The following is a 27,907-nucleotide window of genomic DNA, read 5'->3' on the forward strand; positions in this document are numbered from 1 at the left end:
CTCAACGACGTTGACACACAAACCGTGAGAAACAAGCCACTTGTCACGGTGTATAAACGCAAATAAAACGTGTTTGCCGACGATTTTGCAATTAAATAAGTAGATGGTTGATCTATAACAAGTACATCACCATATGATACAACATAGTAACACGTTCGATGGAAAAATGCAAATTACATTCTAATTTGCATAATATGCCCACTAGGCAATGGGGAGAACACATGAAGAGCAAGGTGCGTAGTAGTGGATGTTTTTACTTTCTTTCACACACACTTTAGGACAGGTGAAATGATATGTACTGTATCATCTCTGGTCCACGTATTGTGCTACTTTAATCCTGTTCTTTAAGTTCTTAAGATTCCAATTCTAATGTAGCATACTACATGAGGTTTATACTTTGTTTCAATCAAGTATTCTATTCTGAGGATCCGTTTTTTTGTGCACATAAATACACTATGAAAAACAAAGTCTCACTGTAGAAACAAGAGGCATGAAAAACATTAAGTGAGGGTAATTTTAAAATTACATCGTATTCACATGGAGTAAACCGATTTTGCTTGTGCGCAGAATGGTTTTAAATGCGAACTGTCTTTTACGTCGTTTTACGACAGTTCTATTTGCTGAGCCGCAAGCCGTGTTCTGATGCAACGTGTTGTTATTTACTATAATTGCCCACAAGCGTAGCCCATTTGCGTCTGTAAAGTTCTTTAACACAGTTGAATTTAAGCGGATAACAGATACGGAAGAATGGGGAAGCCAAAGAAAAAGAGTGAGTTTGTGACAAAGTGTAGCTCTTGGAGTCGCTCTGAGTTAGGCTATTGGAGCTAATTGCTAATGCTAACGACAAGTCATATGTACCCATATTTCACATGATGTATCAATAATCGTACAGTTGAGTCATCAATGTTTTTTTGCCACAAGATTACCTCATTATCAGTTGTTTTATTATGTTATGTCATTTGCTCAATTGCTGTTCAGTGTGTTATTGCTCTTCTCAATTTGTAAGTCGTTGGTATTTTTTTTTATATTTGAGAATTTGTTTATGACAGGTGACCTCAGTCGAGCTGAACTGATGATGATGACAATCGCCGATGTCATCAAACAGCTGGTTGAAGCACATGAAGAGGGAAAAGACATCAACCTCAACAAGTATGTAACACTTGACACTTCACATGTTGTATTATTTTGATGTCTTGTCAAAGGGGTTGTGAAAAAGTATACTATAATCCTTGTACTATTATGACAAATGCACTAGGACTGGCCACTTCATTAAGGTAGACTACCTGGGAGATCCAATTGTATTTTGTGGTACCTAACCTGCAATCTATACCCACAAGAAGAAACCCTTTGTTGGATTTATACTTCTCTGACACCTTTATTATCTTTGCAAAGATTGTATTAAGTGTGCAAGTAGTTATAATGTTGCGTGTCAGTGTAGAACAAAGGTAGGCAACCCTGGTCCTAGGTTGCGGCGGTCCTGCGTGTTTTAGATGTCTCCCTCCTCCAACACAGGTGAGGATGGCTATCAGGCTTCTCCAGAGCTTGCTGATGAGCTGATCATTTGAATCACCTGTGTTGGAGGGGGGAGACATCTAAAATGTGCAGGACTGCGGCTCTCTGGGACCACGGTTGTCTACCCCTGGTATAGAGAAATGGCCTGGTAGCTTATAATCATGAAGTCCAAACTACCACAAGGTTAAAATCAACTTTGAACAAATAACCACAGTGATAGCACTTGCAGCTATTTACACTTCTTATTTTCTATCAGACTGAAAACAAAGACCTCCGCTAAATATGGCCTGGAGGCTCAGCCTCGTTTGGTGGATATTATAGCTGCTGTTCCTCCACAATACCGACGTGCTCTGGTACCCAAGCTAAAGGCCAAACCAATCCGCACTGCTAGTGGGGTAAGTAGCTCTTTGACACATAATTACTAATTAAAATTGTTGACATCACTCTCGCATTACTATTAATTAATGTGTACAATTTGTTCCTCATGATTTGTTAAAAAAAAAAAAAAAAAAAAAAAACTTGACCTTTTTTTTCTGTCTCTACACAGATTGCAGTTGTTGCTGTGATGTGTAAACCACATCGATGTCCACATATCAGCTTCACCGGCAACATTTGTGTGTAAGTGACAGCTGCCCTCAACCTTTTTGAAATTATATTATTCTTACATCCACAAACAAGATGAAACAATTCCTTGGCTAGTTTGTTGAATTGTCTGTGTGTTTGGAAGACAAATATCAAACAGCCCATTTGAACATTAATATATAATTTAAAAAAACTAAACTATTTGCTCCTTTGTTATTTCTGACTTTCTGCATATTTATGACACTTAGATATTTAAAATATATAAATGTGTCCAATGATCTGAATCATTTAAGTGTGGTAAATATGAAAAAAACAGGAAGGGTTTAAATACTTTTACACTGTAAACTACAAATACTTCACTATACCTATCATGTATTTATAGACTCTTTTTTTCCCCCCTTTTTTCTGCCATGCTCATGTTTGTAGGTACTGCCCTGGTGGGCCGGACTCAGACTTTGAATACTCCACACAGTCTTACACTGGTTATGAGGTAAGATACGTTTTTTCAGACTGCTGTATTTCTTATTATACAGTAGTGGCCTTAACCATTTATTTTACTGAACTCAATGTCAAACTTTATTTATATAAAAAAAAAAAAAACATGGACCAGCTCAGCAACACAGGCTCATTTTATTATGTTAAATTGTTGATCATTTAAAATGCTATTGTTAAAATGTATTTAACAGGGACACATTAATAAACACTGCTGTAAATACCCCAGGTTTTCTACATGTAGTCCCTGGACAGATATTAAAAAATCATCATCAAAAAAAAAGAAGAAGATGAAGTTAAAAAATTTGGCAAAGTTTGTAAACCTGCAGAACAATAACAAAAAGAAAATTATAGAAAGCACATTTACACTAACAGGTACTATTTAGAGATGTCTGTTTACAAGACATAAGCAACAAAAAAAAGTAATTAAAAAAATGGTGTCACGCATGTAGGATTGCGTTTACATAAATGTTATGGTTTTTTTTGTTTACAAAAGGCTAATATTTTGCAAAAAAAAGTGTCAGGAGAAGTAAATTTCACAAGGTAGAGACAAACTCGTTTTGAATATATATCATTGTCATTTGCTTTTTCTGAAAGGGAAGGGGTAAGGGGAAGTCTGATTAAACAAAAAAAAAGGAGATTTTTATGATGTTTTTTTTTTTGAGGCCACATTGAACATGCAGAAAAACAGAAGAAACCTAGACATGCTAGACAAAGACATATTAGGTAGAAATAATCGAAACTCCTCTAGTCCCAGAAACATAAGCATCCACACACACGCACCAACTACTCTGAGGAGCAAGCACAACTGTCAGCTCAACTGCTAATCAGAAAAGGGTGTGTCCACATAACATAAAATCCTCTTTGTTAGTGCGCATGGAACTCCTTTACAATTGAGTGACAGCCACTAAAACATCACACTGAAATTAATCTGAAGCAGACTGCAGGCAATATTTGAGGAAAATCTGGTGTTTGTATTTATTTGTTTGGCTTGGCTTCTTAATATATTTTTAATTGATCCCTTGTTTTTCTTTGTCATAGCCGACTTCAATGAGAGCCATTCGAGCGCGATATGATCCCTACATTCAGACCAGGCATCGTGTGGAGCAGGTCAGTCGTACGCTTTCATTGTAGTAGTTGATGCCACTGGCCAATGAGGGCATGTACTGTAAATAGACACTGTTGCCAAAATTTCATTGCAAAGCATCAACACACAACGTCAACTTTCCTGACAACTCTTCTTATAAATAATTTTGTTGAGCTGTTTCCAATTCACTTAAACTACTCCAACAATAAAGTCACAAATTTACAAAGAAGGTGGGAGCCAGGTGAACAAACATCAATAATAATTATTTCATTCACAACGTGAGCGGCAACGACCAATCATGGCTCAGCTTCAGAGAACAGGAAAGCCATGATTGGTCGCTACTTGAGCCCTGGACAACTGTGATGTTATTATCATTTGACTGCAAATGGCAAAATGGCTGCCCCCTGGGATGGATAAAAACAGGTGGATTTTGACGCTTAACTCATATTTCACAAACATAGTATTATTCAGAACACCGTGTTTAGACTAGTCGGGCTGCATAGAACATATGTGATTGTTCGGGTTGACTTTCCCTTTTAAATAGGTTTTTGCACATAATGTAATGCTATATCATTCTGTTATGCACAATTAAGTATTGCTTTTTATAACCTGACCATTTTTCCCACAAGACTACTGTATTTTACTGTCCATTCCGGGTGTAACATTTCTCAACTCAAATTTATTTATAGAGCCCTTTAACCATCTTACTGCATGATTAAATTTGAATAAATTGTCATGCTATAGGTCTTTACATTTCATTTATAGTGGTCTTAAATATGATTTAGCAAATCCTGGATGAAGGGCCATTCACACCGTTGCTTGTAATCTGCAGTCTCACTTCTTCCCTCACATCTTTTTGGTGTCATATCAAAATTCTGTTCTGAATTAAGAATTTACTTCTCTATAAAGTGATACAAACAATCCCATGTCGAATGGTAGCAGAATGTTCAGCAGCAGCGTCCTGTAACTCCTTATCTTGACAGTAGAGGCCGCTATTGCATCTCTGTCTGACAAATTTGATTCATTTATTATTCTGTAGCTCCCATAACTATTGCTAACATGCATTGGTATACAAAACTGCACATCAACAACATGTATGTATTTTGTGTATCTGCAGCTAAAGCAGCTGGGCCACAGTGTGGATAAGGTGGAATTCATTGTAATGGGTGGAACCTTCATGGCTCTTTCTGAAGACTACAGGGATTACTTCATTCGGAATCTTCACGATGCTTTGTCTGGACACACGTCAAATAATGTGGCTGAGGCTGTAAGGTACTCAAAAGTTTAGCATGTCTCCTTCATAGGGGATTACATTAAAACCCTAAAATTATTTTTACGTTTAGGGGACTTAGAGAACATAACCAAATGTGGAAGTTGAAGGCCCCTGATGTCCTACGGTTCAGTTTGATTAGAGAGAAAAAAGCCTCTAAAGTTGAGAAGTACAAGCGGAAAACAAGACTCCAAGTAGGATTGTATAAATTTTGTGTCGATGCTTGATGGATTCCAGAAATGGATCAACTATATATGAGAAGAACAAATGGGAAAATAAGATTGATGAAGACATCCCAGAAGGCAGATGGGATGACATGTGGAAGGCTCATCTTACTACAACCCATTTACAAGGTTGGAGAGAATTTGTTTGGAATAATCAAATCTGTTACTTCATTACACCCAAACTTACCGGTAGAAAATGATACAAATGTGCTGGAGGTTGTGAGCATTCAGACACAGATCATTTCCATGTTTTCTGGAATTGTGAAGTCATCAAGCCTTTCTGGGTTTTGATTCATAAATCTCTTCGTAAGATACCGGGTTATGATATACCATTGCATTTGAAGTGTTATACGTTGGTTATATACGAGAGACTGTTTGTAAAGAAGACCAATACTTGATAAAAATAAAAAAAATTCTTCTTGCTGCTGTGAAAAAAAGCTATAACTAAGAAATGGCTAAAGGTGGATGCGCCTACAATGGAACAAGGGAAGGTAGAAGACAATATACAGTACAAGTTATGGAGAAACTGACATATAAAATCAGATTCAGAAAAACAGGAGGACAAATTACTCAGAAAATAGAAAAAATAATATTGAGAAAAACGGGGGCGGGGGGTAAAAAAACTGAAAGAAAATTACTCTAAGAAACAGAAGTGGTGGTCTGAGTATTTATTTATTTTTACCTCTGAACTCTAAGTGACTTGTTGCTGACTCATTAATGGCAGACATTTTCCCACATACCTCCCTTACTGGCTCAGTTAAGGTAAGTATACGAACATGTCAAGTTCGGAGTTCAGTGGTAAAAAAAAAAAAACTCAGAAAAACAAACTGGTGCTGTTTACGGAAATTTTGTTTTTTCAGTTTTGTTTTATTATTATAATTTTCCACCCTGTTTTTTTATATATATTTTTTTGTTTTTCCGAGTAATTTTTCCTAATTTTTTTTCAGAATAATTTTCCACCCTATTTTTCTGAATATTTTTTAGGACAGAAAAAAAATGCAGTTTAACAGAAAAAAATATTCAGAAAAACTGAAAGTAATAATTAAAAAATTACACTAAAAACAATGCTCCTCAAAAAATCAGTTGTCAGAAAAACAGGAGTTTCAGGAGGTTTTTCTTTCTCTCCCCACAAGTGAATGCAATAAAATACGCTTCTGTAGTTAACCACTGTGCTGCGCCAGTGAATGAATGTAATATTATTTTGTTCACTAGAGAGAGCTGTTTCACTATGATTGCTTCAAGACATGGCAAAGCCAAAAAATATAATTGAAAATGAGTGCAAACTGTAGCTTTTCTATGGTGCTTTTTTTGGACCACCCCGTTAGCCATTTTTGCTCTCAAACAACTTATACTCTGACTATCCACAATACACAAAAACTGGCCTCCTGATCTCCCTTAAGACAAACTAGCCACACCAGCAACAATTCCATTAGATGGAAGTTTTAATGCCCATGTCAGCAGACTCCATTAAACATCTGATCCAAAATTCAGGAGAAATAAGACCCTGTCTGGGAGATTTTTGGGGCTGCTTCCATTGATTTCTCGCTTACTGAGGCACTGAGCTTTGAATAAAATTGGGCCCATGTCTGCTCGGAATGAATGAGGAGCAACTTTTAAGATGACTTGGAGAAGATTCAAAGTCAAAGTAGAATTACCCATTTGCTCAGGAGCTGACGACGTCAGACGATTTGGACCAAATAATAGCTTTTTTTTCACAGGACTTTGTTTACTTCCCTAAAGTCTGATAAGACCAACGAGGGCAGTTTGGTTGTGCGTCATTTTCCCAGCATATGTATGTGTTTGTCACACTCGTGTGTGTGTGTGTGTGTATGTGCGTGTGTGTAAAAAAAAAAAAAGAGAAAAAGCTTATCAGCTATCAGCAGGCCTTGTTAAGATGCTTTGATTGCAGTAATTGCTATGGAGTTTCAGTGGCAAGGAGGGTGGCGTGGTGTGTGTTTTTGTTTCTAGCGCGTGTACCCACGTATGACACTCACCTCAGCATGGTGACGCTGCTCCAAATCTTTTCACATCAGCCAGATACGTCGAGATAATAACCCAAGATAATAGACTTTTTATTGATTCATTTCACACAATCTGATTGTCCTCTTGGCAGCACAAACTCCAATAATTGGTGTAGATCAACCAGCAGACTGTAAAAGATGGATATTTACTACCAGAGCCTAGAGAATCAGAAGAAATGTGAGCTGGCATGAGGAGAGCTAATGGTCATTGGAAAATGAAATCAGGCTAGTATGACGATGAGCAGGAATCTCTCAGGTCCAATATCAGTCCAACATCTCTGACCTCATAAAATTGCCACAGATAGACTTCAAAATCTTGTAGAAAGTCTCCTCAGAAAAAGGTGACGAGACTCATAACTTCCAATTTATATGCATAGTTGTGGAAATTACTTTATTGTGTAATATAATAGTGGGGGATGGGTGAGTACTGAGTACCGATACAAGGTATTGGTGTCAAGCCGATACCAGGCCTTATTTCAAGGTATCGACAGAAAAGCAGAAAAGTCTAAAAAATTATTGAAAACAAAAAAAAGTCTGAAAAATTGCCAAAATAAAATTCAAAAAGTCAAAGTATTGGATGCTGCATATTTTTCTGTTCTGGTGCAGCAACAATTAGCTCTTGGGACCTCAGTACATTAGACTAACACTAACACACTGTTTCCTTCATCACAATCTTCTCAGATTTTGGGTTTTTTATTTGGTCTAAAATGGCTCTTTTGACAGGATAGGTTGCTGACCCCTGCACTAGATGATGATTGGTCCCACATCATAATATTTTCTTTTGAATTAATGTTATCAGGCTAAAAATAAGCCATCTAAACGAAACAATCTCGCGAGCAACACAATTACAATTAAAATATATATTGTTTGGGATTTTTTTCAACATTTTTTTTTCAACGTGATAGCTGCTCCAATATGTTCTCGACTGTCTTGTGGATGATACAAACTCCTGTCTTTAAATGTATTTCATAATAGTCCCAAATTGGTTATTTTTGGTCGCATCACATGATAATTCATAAAATGGGCACCATCGGACAAACTTATCCCTCAATGACCCATATATAGCTCTTTCTTTGGTATCAGTATCAGTGTCTGATAAGTTGAGTAATCGTAGTTGTATCAGTCTGAAAAAAAGTGGTATCTTACATCCCTAATGATGATTATACTAATAATACAGTAGTCAATATTAACAATGATTACAGGAGTTTGCATATTACATAGGTTTTCTCCAGGTACTCAGAATTTCAATTTAAAAAACACACACTATGTTTACTGAAGGCTCTAAATTGTCCATAGGCGTAAATGTGAGTGGTTGTTTGTTTGTTTGTATTGCCCTGTGATTGGCTGAAGCCCAGTCCAACATGTACCCCAATTGGGACGAACCCTTTAGAAAATGGATAGATGGATGAAGTTGCAAGCAGCAATGACCAGGGTCTCGAACCCTTTTTTTTCATGGTGAATCCTCAAAATTAGATGAGGTGGGCAAAGAAGCTTAACAATTTATGGACTGGATAGTGAAAGAATTTACAAGAATTTTGTCCTTTTTGCGTGTTCCAAAAATTAGGATAGGTTTAATGCAAGAAAAATACACCTTTGCAAAAATGATTTAATAAAAAACAGAGAATCTCTGGACACTTCAACAGCTTCCGATTTCATCACTTAAAGAACGTGGGATTTCAGAGCGTCAAATGTGCTCTTCTACGTGTACAATAGCTTCTTATAGTTAAAAAAGACCTCCTCCTTTTCATTTATAGACTAAACATACTCTCTGGTACTTTTCCGTGAGCAGATGGCGTAAACAAGGTCAGGTGGATGTTTTTGAGACAGAATGTGTTATATAGTTGAAGGATTTTCCCATAGCAAAATCTCACAAACAAGTTGAATCAAATTTACGGTGGCCGTGACTGATGAAGAAAGTAAAAAGTGTGTGTGTATTATCTCAAAACTAATTCTGTTTTCATGACCGAGATTTGCGTGTACCAGCCTAAGGAGTGTGTGTGTTTTTGAGACAAATTCTGGTTCAAGGGATAAATGTGTTTTCGCACAAAGTGCTGAGATGGAACTTTTTTAGACTAAATAATATGACCCAGTTTAGAGCCAGACCATACGAGGTCGACATCATCTGCTCTGCTCAGGACACAAAACATTTCGACAAGGTTAATGTGAAGAATTAAAATGTTCATAATGTGTAACAATAGTTGATATATGAAATTAGGTATTAAAAATGTTATAATATCTTTCAATAGCAACATGCATACAAAGAGAATTGTCTTATGTATGTGTAAACTGATTTAAAACAGTAGCTTGTAATTGGGTGTATTCAAGCTTTTTTACTGTGATCTGCAATGAGAGCAATTACAGCCATCATAATCGTAAGGTCAAGGGCAATTAAACCAAAACAATGTGCTAAAAAATGTTGAGTTCGCTGATGTTGCCTTCTTGGCTTACTGTATAGCTATGAGAAGCGCCTTTTACAGTACATATAAGTCTGTAGTCCATTCATTGTTATCATAACCCCAAGGTTGGTACTGATTCTGATTTTGCAAATGGATGTATCCATTTACAATCAAAACTCTCTCTAAATCATTCCTTGAGATTGCTTTAATCATAAAGCAAATACTCATTAATATCTCATTTAACATTTGCTTTGCAATCACATTTTTTGCCATCATATTATTTTTATTGCATCTGCATGTCCTTAATGCGAGGTTAATGTTAACTTTGCGAGTAATGAGCCATGCACTCTCTCAGCATGTAAATTGATGTTGCCAAATTACCCCAATAATGTTGTCTCTGTCAAACTATAGTAAATCATAAAATAAAATAACATGCCAAAATAAAAGCTCGTAGTCATGTTGATTGATACATTTAATTTTTTTATTTATTTAACATCCACAGGTACTCTGAGCGCAGTAATACTAAGTGTGTAGGGATCACTATTGAGACGCGGCCCGACTACTGCCTCAAGCGACACCTGAGTGACATGCTGGGCTACGGCTGCACAAGACTGGAGATCGGGGTCCAAAGTGTTTATGAAGATGTGGCCAGGGATACCAATAGGTCAGTGGGCTGACTGCAAGACTAAGCAAGGACATGGTCTGACTGCATATGTTTTTTTTGTGTGTGCATGGCAGGGGTCACACGGTTCGAGCTGTTTGTGAGTCTTTCCACCTGGCAAAAGATGCTGGCTTCAAAGTGGTGGCCCACATGATGCCAGACCTGCCCAATGTTGGCATAGAGAGAGATGTGGAGCAATTCATTGTAAGTGCCTCATGTTGTTTCTAACCTTTATTACTTATTATGGGACTGCTGAAAGCAGCACATATTACTCTCCACCCTAGAAAATCCCCAGATTTTTCCGCAAAAATGCGGTCCGTACCGTAGATCGCACCGGGACAAATGAGGTATCAAACAATTTCCAAACAAAATCCTTTTCTAGGAATTCCGAGTTACCATGGCGACGCAATTCCCCAAAAACTCCTATAGGAAATGAATGGAGAAAGGGGGGACAAATTACAGATCAAGCACCTTTTTTCAAGACACGCTGCGCGCGCATACGTTATCCGACCGATATGAATTTTAGCTCATTTTGTAGCAATTTTTCCCATCTTTAGCTCAGTGTCGAAATTTATTTTAAGGAATGAAAGCTCGTGCGGGTTCAAAGACAGTGAGTGAAATAGCCTTCTATTACACTCTGTGGAGCAATTAGGCTTTGAGTGGCGGGAAACCAAAAAAATATATTTCCAAAAGTCAAAAGTTTCACTTCAACTCGTCACCATGGCCACAATCTTAGTCAAAAGTTTCACTTCAACTCGTCACCATGGCCACAATCTTTGCTCACTAGACATCAAATTCTCACATTTTGTAGTGACAAGTCTCTTCTTTCAGACAAATTAACTTTTATTTGGCTAAGGTGTCATTTAGTACCTTTATTTTCACTTTAAGCGAGGAGAAGTCGGACTAACTCGCCTATCTTTTCCATGTTAAATTCACCTCCTTTTTCCTCTTCATTTTGGATAAATCATAAGTTTTCAACCTGCTCTCATTTGGTCATTTTTCATCCGATTAAAAAAGTGAGAACATGCTCGTGTTCCCCAAACCCTTGCCGTTCTAACGAGCCATTTCATGAATCTGCATCTTGAACTGTTAAGTCGTGAGAGGCTTTTGTTCGAGGTGTGCGTCTCTCATACAATATCAATGGAATGTGGGTGCGTGACGTCTCCAAGTCAAATGTGTGTGCGTGAAAAGTGCATTTTTCTTAAAGGGACAGTGAGATACTTTTAGTTGATGTTAATTATGGTTAACTTCCACATTTCTTGACCGATTCCAGTCGTTTAAATTTTAAACTGTTCAGCTCATTTACAAGAGTCAGCAGTCCCATTCAAAATTTCCGCGGGAATTTTTCTTGTTATAGCATTTTATTCTCCTCACTTTTTTTGTAGAGAAACAACTCCCACATAATACTTTCGATCTACACTGTTCAAATTTCAACTTGCCTCAAAATTTCACGCCTTCCGGGGTATTTATCGTTTACTTACAGTATTTGCAGAATTTAACATTAAATATCAACTTTTCCTCATTCATTTTCAATGGGACTGAAATTGATTGAACTGAAAGTCAAACTTTCCACATCTACTTCCATGCATACAACTGCTCATCATTACCAGCTCTGTGATACTGCTCAGTGGCGCACTTGGTAATTTGCTTTGTCCAGTAACCATTAGGTTGCGGGTTCGAATCCCACCTCTGACTGTACATTGCAAATGTATCCATGGCAATTATGCTAAGCATGTGCCCCCATTCAGCTTCGATACCTTTCAGCATCAGATGACACTTTTCAATACAAATACACCATAAGCCATGATTTTAACTCTTTGACTGCCAGACGTTTTCAGAAACGGGTTGTCGCCAGTGCTAGCCGATTTAAGCATTTTGACTGATCTTTCAAGGTCCACAGAAAATGTTGTTTGGACTATGGGAACACACATACTACCAAATGAAAGATTGGACTCTCATCTTTCATCAGAAAAAAAAGTTTGTTTCTACCTTATGCCGTTCTTCAGTAATCAACAATAGAAAATGGTTACTTTCACCGAAATTCTCTGTTTTGAAACAAAAAGCGGAGAAAAAGAGCTTTTTGTGAAACTATGTTATTTCATGCACTCTAGTGAATTGTACACTTCTTTTTGTCCATGAATGATGCCACAAACACCTAAATAGTGCTTTACTTCTGTAAAACGCTTTCACCAACAATGAAAATGTGTTTTTAGTTTGCAAAATACGTTTATTTCCATTCAACAGTGTAACAATTTGGCAAAACAATTTCGCAAACTATTTACAAATGTGTGCAACTGTGGTACTACTTACAATTATGTGGATGTTTCAAATACAGTTTTCTTTTTATAACGCTCTCCTGCGTGCAAGGAGAGGGAGCAGGATTCGCACAACAGATTAGTTTCACTTTCGCTTTGTCCGTTTCGCGTGCAGACGTTATACTTTCTTGACGGCCTTTTTTTCCGGGGAATAAATAGCAAGTAGCAGACTGTACCCACTCCTCCGATGAATATGCATTGGACTCGGGGCACTCTTCGTCGTCCGATTGAACGTCCGCCTGAGCGTTGTGCTCCGTGTTTTCCGGTGTCAGCATCGCTCGCCCGTGAACCTTTATAACATCGTCATAGCCGCCGCGTCAGCACTTCCAACTTTGGCGTCAACATCGGAGTCACCATCATCATCGTCGATGATGATCATCGTCTCATCAATGTGCTCTTTATCGTTGGTCGATGTCTTTGAAAAAAACGGCTCGACCGTGAGCTGCTTGCAAGCGGCCGCCATTATGGCTTCTTCAGCCAATGTCCCCTCAACACTCTAGCCCCGCCTCACGTCTTCTACTGACGCCCACCCAATCTTGTCAAAAGAGAGTCATCGCTGCCCTCTAGGGGCTAAAAATAGTCATCAGGCACAACAGACTTGTTAGAAACTTTCACCACAGATGCGGAAGGGTTCCCTCTACCCGTTTCAAAAAAAAAAAAAATGGGTGGACGTCTTTTAACGTCTTCGGCGCTCCTCCGTAGGTTTTTGCAGAAAGTCATTTAACGTCTTTGGCAGTAAAAGAGTTAAACAAGACATGTTAGGTCAGTGGTTTGAGCAATTGATTTTTGCCAAATCGAAAGACCTGGGTTCAAACCCCACTTGGACAACTCGTTAGTACAAATTCAATATTGAATACTAATCATTGTCAAATTATTTCACTATTAATACTTTGTAATTTTCACATCATGTATCTTTCAATTTACTTCATAAGCATTCAGCTTAGCATTCAGCTTTCAGCATTCCCTCGCAATTTCTGCAGAAATTGCAATTAGTCTAGTTATTATTATTATTATTATTATTGTTATTTATTATGAGGAATAGTAGTAGTAGTTAAGTTTCAGAGATCTACTTGAATGAAAATGAATGAATGAAAATGTATTCGGTTCATTGGCAAATAACAAATTCCATACATAAATATACAACTAAAAGGGTGTAGGCAAAAGCAAAAGCTTTTCATTTCTGCGCCTACCCCTCTAGCACTACAAAATAGAAGAAAATGCGAAATAATCAATAATTCAATAATTGTACATTTTATATAGCACCAAATCAAAACAATTCGCCACAAGGCGCTCCACAGCAAGGTCTAACCTTGCACGTACCCTCTGAGCAAGCACAAGGGCAACAGTGGTAAGGAAAAACTCCCTACTTCATTTTCAATTGTAGGAAGCAACCTCAGGCAGACCGGGCTCAGAGTATGACCATCTACCCAGGTCATTCTAACAGAATGCAGTGTATTAGAACACAAATCATCCAATAGAAAAATGAAATTTTGAACAATGGAAAAGAATACCAAATATTCAACACATATCAACTTCATTATGCTGGTAAATAAATCTGTGATTATCTTTCCATAGTTTAGCTCATTATCATACCACCCTTACAAAGTTTTTTCATCATACTTATTAATGACCTAAAGGTTTTGATACTTTCAGAACAGTTGTTCCACATATTGACACCTATTACTGACACAGTGACTTTTAACATTTGTACGTATTTTTAGTTTTTCAAATAGTAAGGATCCTCTGAGATTATATTCTTTGTCTCTGACTTTAAACGACGTCTGAATACTTTGTGGTAACTGTCCATTTCTTGCCTTAAACATAATTTGGAGTGTGTTAAGACTTACTATGTCATTAAATTTTTGTATATTTAACTGAATAAAAAGTGGATTAGTTGATTCTCTAAACGATTTTGACTAATAATTCGTATTGCTTTCTTTTGCAACAAGAAAATTGTTTTATAAGTATTTCCGCAAACCTCAATACAGTAAGTCATATATGGAACTACGAGTGAATAATATAATATTTTCAGGGAGTTTTGGTTTATAAAATGTTTTGCCTTGTATAAAAGAGCAATAGGTTTGACATTTTCATTTTGACATTTTGAGATTTCCAAGATAATTTACAATCGATTATTACCCCTAGAAATTAAATTTTAGTTACAGTATCAATTTCAACCTCATTAATTTTTATCTTTCTGCGTTCATTTGATGCCCGATTTCCAAAAATTATGCATTTTGTTTTCCCAGTATGTAGTGATAATTTGTTTGCATCAAACCATTTCTTAACAATTTGTAATTTATTCTCAACCATATCCAGGAGTTGTTTCAGGTGATCCCCACTACAAAAAAAACAAAACGTTGTCATCAGCAAATAAAGCACCCTACAACGAAGTGATAACCAAATGTAAATCATTAATATACAAAATAAAAAGTAAAGGTCCAAGAACTGATCCCTGTGGAACACCACGTTAGATTAAAAATCTTTGAATTTACGTTGTTAATATGAACAAACTGTTACCGTAAAAAAAAAATAATAATAAACTAACTCTTTCACTGCCATTGACGTTTATAGACGTCAAGTAAAAACCTACGAAGCACTGCCAATGACGTCTAAAGACGTCATCCAATTTTTTATTTTATTTTTTTTGAAACGGGTGCGGGCAAGGCTTCCGGAGCTGTGGTGAAAGTTTCCAGCTGGTCTGTTGTGCCTAATGACTATTTTTGGCCCCTAGAGGGCAGCGATGACTCTCTTTTGACAAGATCGGGTGGGCGTCAGTAGAGGCGGAGCTAGAGCGTCGAGCAGGAGATGAGAATGGAAGACAAAGGAAAAATGGCGGCCGGTCGCGAGGAGCTCACGCCCGAGCCGTTTTTTTCAAAGACCAAAAGCATCGCTGAAAGAGCACATTGTTGACGACGATGATCATCATCGATGATGAAGATGAGGGTGGTGACTCCGTGGTTGGGAAGCATTGACGCGGCAGTAGAAGACATTAGATGGAGCTAGATGGAGGAGGGAACGGGCAATGGCGAGCGTTTGCAAGCAGCTCTACACTTACAAGACGAAAGGCATCGACCAACGCTAAAATAGTACATTGATGACGACGATGATCATCATCGATGATGATGAAGGTGAATCCGAGCTTGACGGCGAAATTGGAACCGCTGACGCGGCGGCTATGACGGTGTCGTAACGCGGAGCGCAACCGAGCAGTGCCCCGAGTCCAATGCATATTCATCGGAGGAAGTGTGTACAGTCTGCTACTTGCTTTTTATTCCCCGGAAAAAAAGGCCGTCAAGAAAGTGTAACGTTTGCACGCAAAACGGACCAATGCGAAAGTGAAAGTAAACTGTTGTGCGAGTCCTGGCGTCTCCTTGCACGCAGGAGAGCGTTACAAAAGGAAAAACTGTATTTGAAACATCCACATAATTGTAAGTAGTACCACAGTTGCACACATTTGTAAATACGTTGCGAAATTGTTTTGTCAAATTGTTACACTGTTGAACAGAAGGAAATAAACGTATTTTGCAATCAAAAAACACTTTTTCATTGTTGGTGAAAGCGTTTTACAGAAGTAAAGCACTATTTAGGTGTTTGTGGCATCATTCATGGACAAAAAGAAGTGTACAATTCACTAGAGTGCATGAAATAACATCGTTTCACAAAAAGCTCTTTTTCTCCGTTTTTTGTTTCAAAACAGAGAATTTCGGTGAAAGTAACCGTTTTCTATTGTTGATTACTGAAGAACGGAATAAGGTAGAAACAAACTTTTTTTTTCTGATGAAAGCTGAGAGTCCAATCTTTCATTTGGTATGTGTGTTTGAAAACGTCTGGCAGTGAAAGAGTTAAAAAAAAAAGAAGTTTTTTTTTCTTTCTCTTTTTTTTTTAAATATATACATATACACACGTGTATATATATATATATACATATATTTTTTATTTATTTATTTTTTTTTTTTTGTATGTGGGTGAGCATGTGCGTGCGTGTGCATTCATCAGTTCACCTAAAGCCCATTAAAAAAAAATCCCATACTAATAATATAATATAATAATAAATTGCCAAATGCAGAAACATCAATGTAAGTTATCACGATGTAGTGGCTCTCGCTAACAGACAGAATTAAGTAACCAGAATTAGGTTAAAAAATTCTATATACGTAGACCATGTTTCTATAAATCTTGATATTTGGTTTTTATTTGAGGCAGATATTTTTTCCATTAAAATGTGATTCATGAGGAGGTTAGACCATTGGTCGATATTCAGAGTTTGTTTATTTCTCCAGTTAATAAGAATTGTTTTTTTAGCGATAGTAATGGCTACAAGTGTAGATTGAAATTGTTTATGTGGTAAGTCAGTTGTTGTTAGGTCACCTAGCAAACACAAGTTTGGAGATAAAGGTATCCTACAGTCCAAAATAGCGGAAAGTTTTTCTAAGACTTTAGTCCAGAAATATATAACCGGAGTACATAACCATAAAGCATGAACATAAGTGTCTGTAGTGTTTTGTAAACATTGGAGACAAATGTCGGAGTCTGAGAGTCCCATTTTCTTAATCATATATTGAGTAATGTATGTTCTGTGAATAATTTTATATTGGATAAGTTGTAAATTTGTGTGTTTTGTCATTTTAAATGCGTTTTCACAAACTTGAATCCAAAAGTCAGATTCCGGTGCTATAGACAAGTCTGTCTCCCATTTCGAGATGGGTAAAGACATTTTATCAGTATATGAAAGTAACTTATATATTTTTGAACGTTTTTTTTGTTGTTGTCGGAGAAAGCTTGTTAATATCTTTAGCTAAAACAGGCGGTTGGAGCGTACCCCGAAGTGTTGGAATTTTTTTCTTTATCATATTTTTAACTTGTAGATAATGTAAAAAATTTCCGTTTTTTATATTGTATTTTTGGAGCAAGGATGTATATGATATAAACATATTATCTGAGAAGAGATGGTGGAGATGTGTAATTCCTTTCTGCTCCCACACACCTAAATAAAACGGTTGGTTGTTAAGTTGAAAGTCGGGGTTATGCCATAGGGGAGAGAGCCCACAGGGCTCCACTTGGGCTTTTGTCAATTCTAGTAATATTACAAATAATAATATAATAATACTAATACAATCAATTTTTAGTCCCCTCTGAATTGTTATTGTTGGCTATTTTCTTCAGGTTGATATCAAGTCATTAAAGTGATGCATCAAGTCAGCCATTAGCTTTGGCGTCGTCTCGTCACATCTCATTTTGCACCGCCTCACCATGCGTCATTACTACTTACTGCACAGTGTTGTAGTATCAAAGAAGTCCTTCATGTCGAATCCAAAATAGCAACACTGTCAGTCCCAACTGTGAGGTGACTCAAAAGAAGAGACTGTCAGATGTCTCTCAACAGCAGGCTCACTTGCTCTGATTGGAAACGCAGCTTTAATGCGAACGTGACGAATCAGAACAGAGCGTGACTGTAGGATACCCGCAACTCCGTTTGATACCTTGAACAATTTCTGCTTATTTGGTTGCTTTTTTGCTCTGTTAACACACAAAATGAAGCAATTAAGAAATGCAATGATGCAAAACAAAGACGTGTAACTAAATTATGTGTGAGATTGTGACACGCCCCTGCGGCTCTTATGGAAATGTGTCAGTCAGTGTCTCAGAGTGTCTGGAACACTTTCACAGTTTTTCGTGTCTCATGAACTTTTCCAATGGTCTTTAATCTCTGTGTCTAATGAGCAAAGTTGTGACTCACTGCTTCGTGAAAAAGTACAAAACCTGGATTTCCTCAACAGATGATGACAACCAAACCACCGATACCATGGGGGGAAATTCATAATTTAGTTATGATTTTTTTTTAAATTTGAAATTTTTAAATAAATATATTTAAACATGCACAAATAAAATGAAAGCCTATTTTGTAATTATGATAAAAATGCGGAAAATATGATTGAAGTGTGAGTTACGAGCATGGTGACAGAATGAATTAAAGGGGAAGTCAAAAATTGTCTTTACAATATGTTCTATGCAGCCTCACTAATATAAACATGGTATTCTGATGGATATTGCATTTGTGGAATATGAATTAAGCAGCAAAATCCGCCTGTTTTTATCCATCTCAGGGGGCGGCCAATTTGCCACTAGCTATCGACTGAAAATGACATCACAGACTCAGGTAACAGCCAATCACGGCTCAGTTTGCGAACATCACATGACCAAACTCATAGAACAGGTGAGCCGTGATTGGTCATTTCCTGAGCCCTTAGCAACTGTGATGCCATTTCCGGTCGACAGCAAGTGGCAAAATGGCCGCCCCCTGAGATGCATAAAAACGAGTGGATTATGCTACTTAATTAATATTCCACAAACACAATATTAATTGGAATGCTGTTTAGAGTAGTGGAGGTGCATATAACTTATTATTGTAAAGAAAATAATTGACTTGACTTCGTCTTTAGTTCATCTCTCAAGGCACTTCAAAGTTAAAGGATCTTTGTGCAGTTTGTTGCTTTTTTACTCGCAACTGCCAACTCTGGCCCAAAGCGTAACTGCAGCAGCTGTGTCAGGCTCGTTCATGGTGCGCATGCGAGTACGTGCACGATCTTAAAGCATCAGCCACAGTTGCACAAACTAAAACATGACTTCAAATGAGGTAAGAAAAACTCCGCCCCTCCCCTCTCCAAAGAAACTGTGGAGTGTGAGGGTCCGCACACTCTACTATAAAGGGAAGATAAAAGCTGATAGGTGCAGTCAGATTAAAACAGTCAGGGCTGGTCGTACTCATCTGGGCATTGGTGAAAGCTTTAATATTACCTTTTAAACTGTAAAATGCATTTTTAAGATAACAGCTAATTTCAAAATGTATACTCCTCAACCACTTTGGGCACAAATGCAATATGCTTTTGAATTATTATTATTTTTGTTTAAAAGAAACTACATTAGAAATTCAACATTTACAAATTCCAAAATGTTTATTATCAATGGTGTAGAATAGATGTTTCCCCTATTTTGTCTATAATAGTTTGACCGTTAATTATCTTTATATGATTAAATAAAGTAGAGGCAGATTCCTTTTGTACAGTTTTTTTTTGGTTAATTTCCAAAGATTGTGCAATTGCACCTACTGATGAGTCTGCTAAATGAAATGCATCTAGTCTAAAGTGCACAGTGTATTGTGAATATGAAGTGTGTCTAATTAACTCCATTTTAGGTGGTGCATGCATACTGAGTGCAAAGGACAGTTGAGCCTTTGAATGTGACCAAGCTACTCTTGCTTGATATCAAGAGACTTATTGATCTTTTGAAATTGTCAGTGTAGGACACTTTTAAAGCATACAATTGCAGAATTGAATAACTAGTGTGTCTGTCTGCAGGCTGGTTTCTTTACGTGAAAGTGTATCATGATCATATGGTAATATTATGGTAATGCGGTAACATTGGAGGACATTAAATGCTGTTTTCATTGCCGTCACGCTTTACACCTTATCTACTTTCTGAATGTCTGAGTTCACTGTTTTCTTTGTCTTAACTTCCCTCCATTCCAACTTTTTCTACCTTTTGTTATTCTGCTGTCTCTACCTCATCTTTCCTCTGAACTAATTTTCCTGACGTTCCCAGATTCCACGATCATTATGTCGCTTCTATATCAAGCCTAGGTTGTTCTGAATTCTTCTTCCTTAAATGTCCTAGCTCCGGGATTTGAAATAATGGGCCCTGTACTATGAACTCATTCACTCCCAGCCATTTTCACTGAAGCAACCCCCTTCCTTTTACTGGATTTTGACTGATTTTGCAAGGTCCACAGAATATTCTGTTCAATTGCTATAAAAACATGGAACCTACCAAAACAAAGATTAGAGTCTCTTCTTTCATCAGGAAGTATATTTGTATATTTTTCCATTTTGCAGTAATTAACATTAGAATACAGCTAAGTTCCATCATTATTCACAAACCTGTTGAAAACACTGGCAAAAAGAGATTGTTGCAACATGGCCCTGGCTGATCTCTTATACTCTTATACCAACTGTTGGCCGTTTTTGGTAATAAATACCATTGCCTTAAGGGACCTCTTCAGGTCAGAGGCTGCATCAAAGCCTTCTGTATGCTCTAGCATAAAAAAATAATACATAAAAATGTATAAATACATTTTAAGGACCATGACAATATTTAAAATAGAATGTTTTTATACGCTTTTGGGAGCAAATGAGTAATGAAACCCATTGAAGACTCTTTCATGTTCTCCATCTTATTCTATCCAGGGCCAGCTAGAGCCTATTGCACCAACGAAGGGGGAAAGGGGAGGTATATTAGGACTGTTCCCCAGTCAGTCACGGGGCTTTCAATAAGTTTGCTTATCATTAACTCAGTTGATCCCAAAAAACGCATTTAAACGTTTTTTATGTGTTTTTTTTATGCTGGGGCATACAGAAGGCTTTGATGCGGCCTCTAAAGTAAAGAGAATGCTTGAAGCAATGGTAGTTATTAAAAAACAGCCAGCACGTGGCAGCAGAGTATAAGAGGATCAACCAGGGCAATGTTGCAAAAAAGCTTTTTTCAGCGTTTTAAACAGATTTGTGAATAATGATGAAACTTAGCTATATTCTAATGCTAATTGCTGCAAAACAAAAACAGATAGAAATAAACTTTTTTCCTGATGAAAGATGAGACTCTAATCTTTCTTTTGGTAGGTTCCATGCTTCTTCTTTTTTTTGCAATAGAACACAATATTCTGTGGGCCTTGCAAAATCAATCAGTCAAAATCCAGTAAAAAAAAAATGAAAAGAGAAAAAAAACAGGGAGCGAAGGGGATTGCTTCAGTAAAAATGGCTGGGAGTGAATGAGTTAAAAACATTGTTTGTTTCAGTAGTTCAATCTAAAAAAAATCTTTGGGTTGCAAGGCAGCAGACTGTCGTCTTTAAAATCTCATATTTATTTTTACCATCTAATTGGCGAGAACAAATCAAATGCTTGTGATATGACGCAAGCATCAGATGAGATTTCAGTGAAAACATTTTGAATCAATAGAGCCTCCTTGAAAATTGAATTCTAGCCTCACTGGCACAGCCCCAGTAGTGATAAGCCAGAGGAAGCCCAGACATAGTTTTCGTCTTGTAATAATAATCAAATGCTTTCAATTTGTTTATAATGTGATCTTATAGAGGAAGCCGTCAGAGCGGATGACAGCCACCGTAGGCAGAAAGCGTCTGTCGCGCAACTCTGCATCCTCCTTGCGTCTCCCATGCTTGTCCTGATAGTGAAATTTGATTACAATTCCCCTCTAGCCTGCGATCCTCTCTCACTTATCTCTCGTTTACAGACGCGCTCTGTCCAGGGAGAGACGTCCTTAACAGGGTTCCTCTCCTTTAAGCAGCAAGAGTTATGATATGAGTGTTAAATAATATTGTATGAGTTAAAAGCCAGCCAAATAATCATCAGACATCTTTTATAGGTAAGACAATAATATTATTGCAGTCTGGTTTCCATCCTACTCGGGTTTAGTGCTCAGCAATGTGGGAGTAGTGCTGACAACCTATTTCCAAGACTGTTTTCAAACTTTCACAATGCCAATCGTGGCAGTCAGCAGAAAGAATTGTAAAATGACAGGAAATGATATTGATTCACTGACTGATCCAGATTGTTTCATCTGTTTGGTTTTATTGAATATGTCAGAACTGTCTTGTAGCGTTCTCCTTTTTGACATCCGCGTTACAATGGATGGCTGTTCATAACGTTTGGGACAGGAACTTTGCCCACTCACCATTCTTTTGTAATATCAAGACACTTTTCTAGAAATTTTAATTAATCTCCTTGGATAAATCCTTATGTTTCCACCACCGTTTCTCAGCACCTACAAAAATCAAATAATCAAATTGATTTTCCTTTTCAAGCCCAATATTGATTCATAAAACCATGAATCCATTAATTAAATATCTCACTTTTCCCCATAAATTCTGAAGAAAATTTAATTTTAAAGGCCAATTTCTTTTGTATCCTACTGTTTTCTTAAAATTTACTGTTCACATGAATTTAAAAGTATTTTCTTAAATTTATGAAAGACCTGACTTGCACTTTAAGACAATTCAGTTAATTTAAATTTATATTTACAATGATTAAATTAAGATTATGAAAATATTTTCATCTCATCCTTGCTGATGTCAATGTTTATGTAACACTTAACTGATTATAACCTGTGTTACTTTCATTAATAAACTAAATCATTTGACCAGTTACTGCCTCCGCAAAATTTACTTTGGAACTTATTTGTGTAGTTTTTATCATGTCCTTGACAATTGAGAAGAATTGATGTTCCATAATTAATCGATATCGGATTGAACTGTAGTGAATCAAATCGGGAAAAATTTAATCGAACTGAACTCTTGTGAATCGAAATCCAATCAATTGAGGAAATTAGAATTGCTATCCAGCCCTAATCTACAGTATATGGTTGAAAAATGTTAGTTTCGGTTGATCATATTTTGATTTCCAAAAAAGAGGACACTCGGCCTGGCCTCAAAATATGTAAACCACAGGTGTCGGAGTCCGGTCCTCGAGGGCCTGAGTCCTGCATGTTTTCCAGATTTCTCTACTCCAACGCACCTGATCCAATGATCAGGATCATTATCAGGCTCCTGCAGAGCTTGCTGATGAGCTTAAATATGAATCAGCTGTGTTTAATGTGGTAAAACCTCTAAAACATTCAGGACTCAGGTCCTGGGGACCGGACTTTAACACCACTGACGTAAATAATACTCAAAGAAGCCCAGTGTCAGCTTGCTCTGAACCCCAGGTCAACTGTCCTCCAAAAGGATAAAGAACCAAAACACACGACTAAAAATACAAACAAACGGCTCCGGACAAAGCATCAAACTGTTGAGATCCACCCTGATCTACACACAATTGAACATCAACACACTCTCTCTGCTTCTGTTGTTGTCTTTTAGTGTACAGATCGCACATTGATTTTAAAGGATTCTGGTTGTACAATCTAGGGAATCTGCATATTGACAAACTCCAACATTTATCTCTCTTTTTGCAGGAGTTCTTTGAGAATCCAGCATTCAGGCCCGATGGTTTAAAGCTGTACCCGACTTTAGTGATCCGTGGCACAGGCCTTTATGAGCTGTGGAAGACGGGCCGCTACAAGAGCTACACACCCAGCACCCTGGTCGACCTGGTGGCTCGAATCCTAGCGCTGGTGCCGCCCTGGACGCGGGTTTATCGTGTGCAGAGGTTAAAAACTATTTATTTAATATGTTAATATTGTAGAGGTTGTTTATTGAGGTGGTCTAGTATTTTTGTTACTTTATCTTTATTTTTTACCCATGCAATACCCCGGTCAGGACCATCCTTTTCTGAAATAATTTGCTTTGTCTCCACCCATTAGGGACATCCCAATGCCATTGGTGAGCTCTGGAGTGGAACACGGAAACCTGCGAGAGTTGGCACTGGCCAGGATGAAGGATATGGGCACTGAGGTGAGACGCCCCTATTAAACTAAAAGACTAAAAAAAGGAGTCCAAACACTCACCGGGATCACCAAAGACCTCAGAGCATAGATCAAATTGATGCTAACTGCGGGATTTGCCTGAGCTGCTGTGGTAGGAGAAGAGGACAGATTTATAAACCTGCCGAGAATAGATCAGAACCAATGGAGCGTAGGATAGAAGTGACGTACCTCCCCCGAGTTCATTTCAAATGATAACACCTGCACCATCAGACTCCCTTGGACCTGCTGGCAACCTCCAACATTCATCAGACAACTTTGCCTTTAGTTCCCTTTTTACTTTTTCACTAGATGGCAAATCCACGTGCAAATATGAAACGTACTGCTTTCCTTGTACCGAATCAGCAGTATTTGAAAGTTTCATTTTAATTTAAATTATTAAACTGAGGCCACAAATGTCTCTTGTGTATATCGTACTTAAGTTACATTTGTGTGTAGTGTCGAGATGTTCGAACCAGAGAAGTGGGCATTCAGGAGATTCACCACAAAGTTCGACCCTACCAGGTAAGTGAAAGCATCCTGGGGATGATCAATTGATCACTGTCCGAGTCATACAATGTTATCTGGTATGTTCAGGTGGAGCTCGTACGTAGGGATTACGTGGCCAACGGTAGCTGGGAGACCTTCCTCTCCTACGAGGATCCTGAACAAGACATTCTGATAGGACTACTGCGTCTGCGCCGCTGCTCCCCGCAGTCGTTCCGACCAGAGCTGAAAGGGGGCGTGTCCATCGTCCGCGAACTGCACGTGTACGGCAGCGTGGTGCCTGTCAGCAGCCGGGACCCCAGCAAGTTCCAACATCAGGTACACAAGTCAAAAACTGATGCGATCCTCTTGTAGTTTTTGTTCAAAAATTTTATATTTTAAATATTGCCGTGGTCCGTTTTTTAAATGTTTTTTTATGCTAGAGCAGTGGTGGGCAAACTCGGTCTTCAAGGGCCGGCATCCTGCAGGTTTTGGAGGTTTCCCTGCTGCAACGCAGCTGATTCCAATCAACAGGATCGGTACCAAGCTTATGCAGAGCTTGCTGATGAGCTGTTCACATATCAGCTGTGTAAAACCTGCAGGACTCTGGCCCTCGAGGACCGAGTGTGCCCACCCCTGTGCTAGAGCATACAAAAGGCTTTGATGCAGCCTCTAAACTCAAGAGAACGCTTAAAGCAATGGTAGTAACCCTAACCCTAACGGCCAGCAAGTGGGAGCAGAGTATAAGAGATCAACCAGGGCAAGCAAAAAACCTCTTTTCCTCAGTGTTTTAAACAGATTTGTGAATAATGATGAAACTTATAGCTATATTCTAATGGTAATTGCTGCAAAACGGAAACAGATAGAAATATATTTTTTTCCTGATAAAAGAAGAGACTCTAATCTTTCTTTTGGTAGGTTCCATGATTTTATAGCAATAGAACACAATATTCTGTGGGCCTTGCAAAATCAGTCAAAATCCAATAAAACAGCTAGGAGCAAAGGGGGTTGCGTCAGTGAAAATGGCTGGGAGTGAATGAGTTAACTGAGCTGGGTTATCTTGGTTCAATTAGGGATTCGGGATGATGTTGATGGAAGAAGCGGAGAGAATTGCCAAGAATGAACATGGCTCCAACAAATTGGCGGTCATTTCAGGTGAGAATTCGAAGCACAGGGTGGCTACTCCTGATGTGCAAACATTCCAGACTCAATTTAAATGTATTTAAAACATACAATAGCAATACCCAGTCCTATACAAGTTAGTTACAGTTGTTTTTCTTCTCATTTTCAGGTGTAGGAACAAGGAACTACTACAGGAAGATGGGCTATGAATTGAAAGGACCTTATATGGTTAAGCTTCTATAAAAATGCCGATTGGACTGAAACTTTGTCTTTGTCAGCATAACCAGACGGCACACGGACACAGAATTTTATTTTATTGCACAATTTCTAGGTGATGATCATTTCCCCCACTTTTTAACTTTGTTTCATAGCACGTAATGAGGGCTCGGTTGTTTTGATACATGATATTATGGCTGAATATTCCGTATCGGATATCTGCCAATGCGAGTACAGTTTAAATGCACAGATAGCATATTGGTCTGTCCAATGATGCCCATTTTGTGAATTAGCATGTGGTGCGACCAAAAATAACCAATTATTTAAAAGACAGGAGTTCGTATTTTCCACAAGACAGGGTTTGTACTGGCTCACAAGTATGGAAAAAAATGTGGCTAGCTAGCTTTTTTAAATTATTATTATTATTATTATTATTATTAGATGGAAAATATTATGAGGTGCAACCATTGTGGAAAGCTTTCCAATCCATGATAGATGTCCTAAATTATAGATAACAGTAAAAGTGTACGTAATAGTAAATAATAATAAAGCTCAGCTAATTAAATAAAGGGATGTTCAATAGTACTTTTTTTCAGACTGATACCAGTATTCACCGATACCAAATACTGATATCACTACTACTTTTGATGCAAAAAATTTCCAAAACACCGACAGATCATTTTAAAGAAAGACCCGTTTATCCCTAAAAGCGTTTTTCCTTAAAATTTCACGAATTCAATGGCAATTTTCTCTAAACGTTTTTTCTCTCCATTTGTTCATAAAACATATATTTTGTATAGAACACAAAATAAAATGAATTTAAATAAATAAATACATTCTTAATAGGCATCTGTCAGTCGTGTGCTTTATGTTCCTGTTCATAAAACGACCACAAGAGAACTCACCCTTCCCTAATTAAATATGGTCTAGATATGCTACACGAAAGGTTTATCAATCTTTAAATAAATAATTGCAGACTGTGGGCGTAAGCGTTCTCTTATTTAAATCGGTCAGTGGAACGGGGGGAGCCTCAATAATTTATGTATTAACATAAGCGGTTCAGATAATGGATGGATGTTGATGATGGAGTACTTTTGTGCAATTGGAGCATCTGCCATGCGGGTTGTTGTGTAACTTGTGATTTTTTTTAAATTATTAAATCAGAATTGAGTACATGAACTTAAAGTCGAAACAGAAAATGTAATAGCATTTTCTCCCCTGTCAATCAGTCAATAATACGGACATATAATTAGAATATTCTCCATTTGGTCAGGGTGAGCAGCCAGGTTAAACATCCCACTGAAGAGAGGCCATTATGCGCCAAGTGGTTATTAATATTGGACGGGAAGAATGTGCTGACCTGCTAACTGTTATGTAATGACACCTTTTTGATTTATATGTGACTATTTAGGCCACCTAAATTGGTTCCCGTCATTCCTTTAATCCGATGTCATGGCTGTAAACGAGTGGTTTTGATAGACAGAAATGTAAACCTTGTGTTTTTTTTAAGAATGAAGTGCAAAACATCATGACACCAGGATTTATGAGTTTGCAGATGTTATTAGATGTGAATGTCAACCCATTCAAAAAAAAAAGGTCATTCACCTCTGAGATGATATCCTCCCCCGATGACGAGGATGCCAACCCTGCAGGACATCGTCAATGATTGCCCCATAAGAGTGTTTTAGTGGCTCATTGGACACAGCCTCCGCAATTACAACTCCATCCGTTTTCTGTCTATTGAAAATTGACTGAATGCTGTGTGGAGCCACATTTCTTGAAAGGCCTTTGTCATAGGAGCAATAAAGCACTAATTCCTCATGCGTCGACCTCCAGTATGTCTCATATAGGTCCCGATTGAAAGAGGAGGGAACAGCCGTACGTAATTTCCTGCATGCGGCGCTCGTGTCGTGACTGCTGTTGCAGTCCTGACGCATTTAGCTTTCGGCCACATTCACACTTTCTCTCTACTCTCGGTCGGTGCTTATCAGCAGTGAAATGGCAAAAGACTTTCCCTCCCACCCTTCTCAGTTTTGCTGAGTCTTTTTTTTTTTTT

General features: G+C 37.8%; 1 protein-coding gene across 3 annotated transcripts; it reads left to right on the forward strand.

The window, feature by feature from the left end:
* Nucleotides 1-12: 12 nt before the first annotated feature.
* elp3 (elongator acetyltransferase complex subunit 3) lies at nt 13-27,672 on the forward strand. Of its 3 annotated transcripts, none has more exons than XM_077553211.1 (15): nt 13-233; nt 1,050-1,149; nt 1,769-1,907; nt 2,060-2,130; nt 2,521-2,584; nt 3,628-3,696; nt 4,791-4,945; nt 10,087-10,248; nt 10,323-10,449; nt 23,581-23,774; nt 23,929-24,019; nt 24,487-24,552; nt 24,625-24,852; nt 25,587-25,668; nt 25,805-27,672. In XM_077553211.1, the coding sequence occupies exons 1-15, from the start codon at nt 209-211 to the stop codon at nt 25,876-25,878; spliced, it is 1,647 nt and encodes a 548-aa protein (XP_077409337.1). In that variant the 5' UTR covers nt 13-208; the 3' UTR covers nt 25,879-27,672. The 3 variants fall into 3 exon arrangements, with proteins under 3 accessions (XP_077409337.1, XP_077409338.1, XP_077409339.1); XM_077553212.1 differs by lacking the exon at nt 13-233 and adding an exon at nt 607-769; XM_077553213.1 differs by lacking the exon at nt 13-233 and adding an exon at nt 617-769 and having other exon boundaries at nt 1,034-1,149.
* The last annotated feature ends 235 nt before the right edge of the window (nt 27,673-27,907 follow it).

This window comes from Vanacampus margaritifer, chromosome 19 (assembly GCF_051991255.1).
Source record: "Vanacampus margaritifer isolate UIUO_Vmar chromosome 19, RoL_Vmar_1.0, whole genome shotgun sequence".
NCBI classification, from domain to species: domain Eukaryota; kingdom Metazoa; phylum Chordata; class Actinopteri; order Syngnathiformes; family Syngnathidae; genus Vanacampus; species Vanacampus margaritifer.

What these genes read in the sequence shown, in the direction of transcription:
- elp3 (XM_077553211.1), top strand. Translation starts at nt 209, where the DNA reads ATGGGGAGAACACATGAAGAGCAAG. An exon ending in GAGAACACATGAAGAGCAAG is followed by an intron (nt 234 to 1,049) that starts GTGCGTAGTAGT and finishes TGTTTATGACAG; the next exon opens with GTGACCTCAGTCGAGCTGAA. An exon ending in CAATCCGCACTGCTAGTGGG is followed by an intron (nt 1,908 to 2,059) that starts GTAAGTAGCTCT and finishes GTCTCTACACAG; the next exon opens with ATTGCAGTTGTTGCTGTGAT.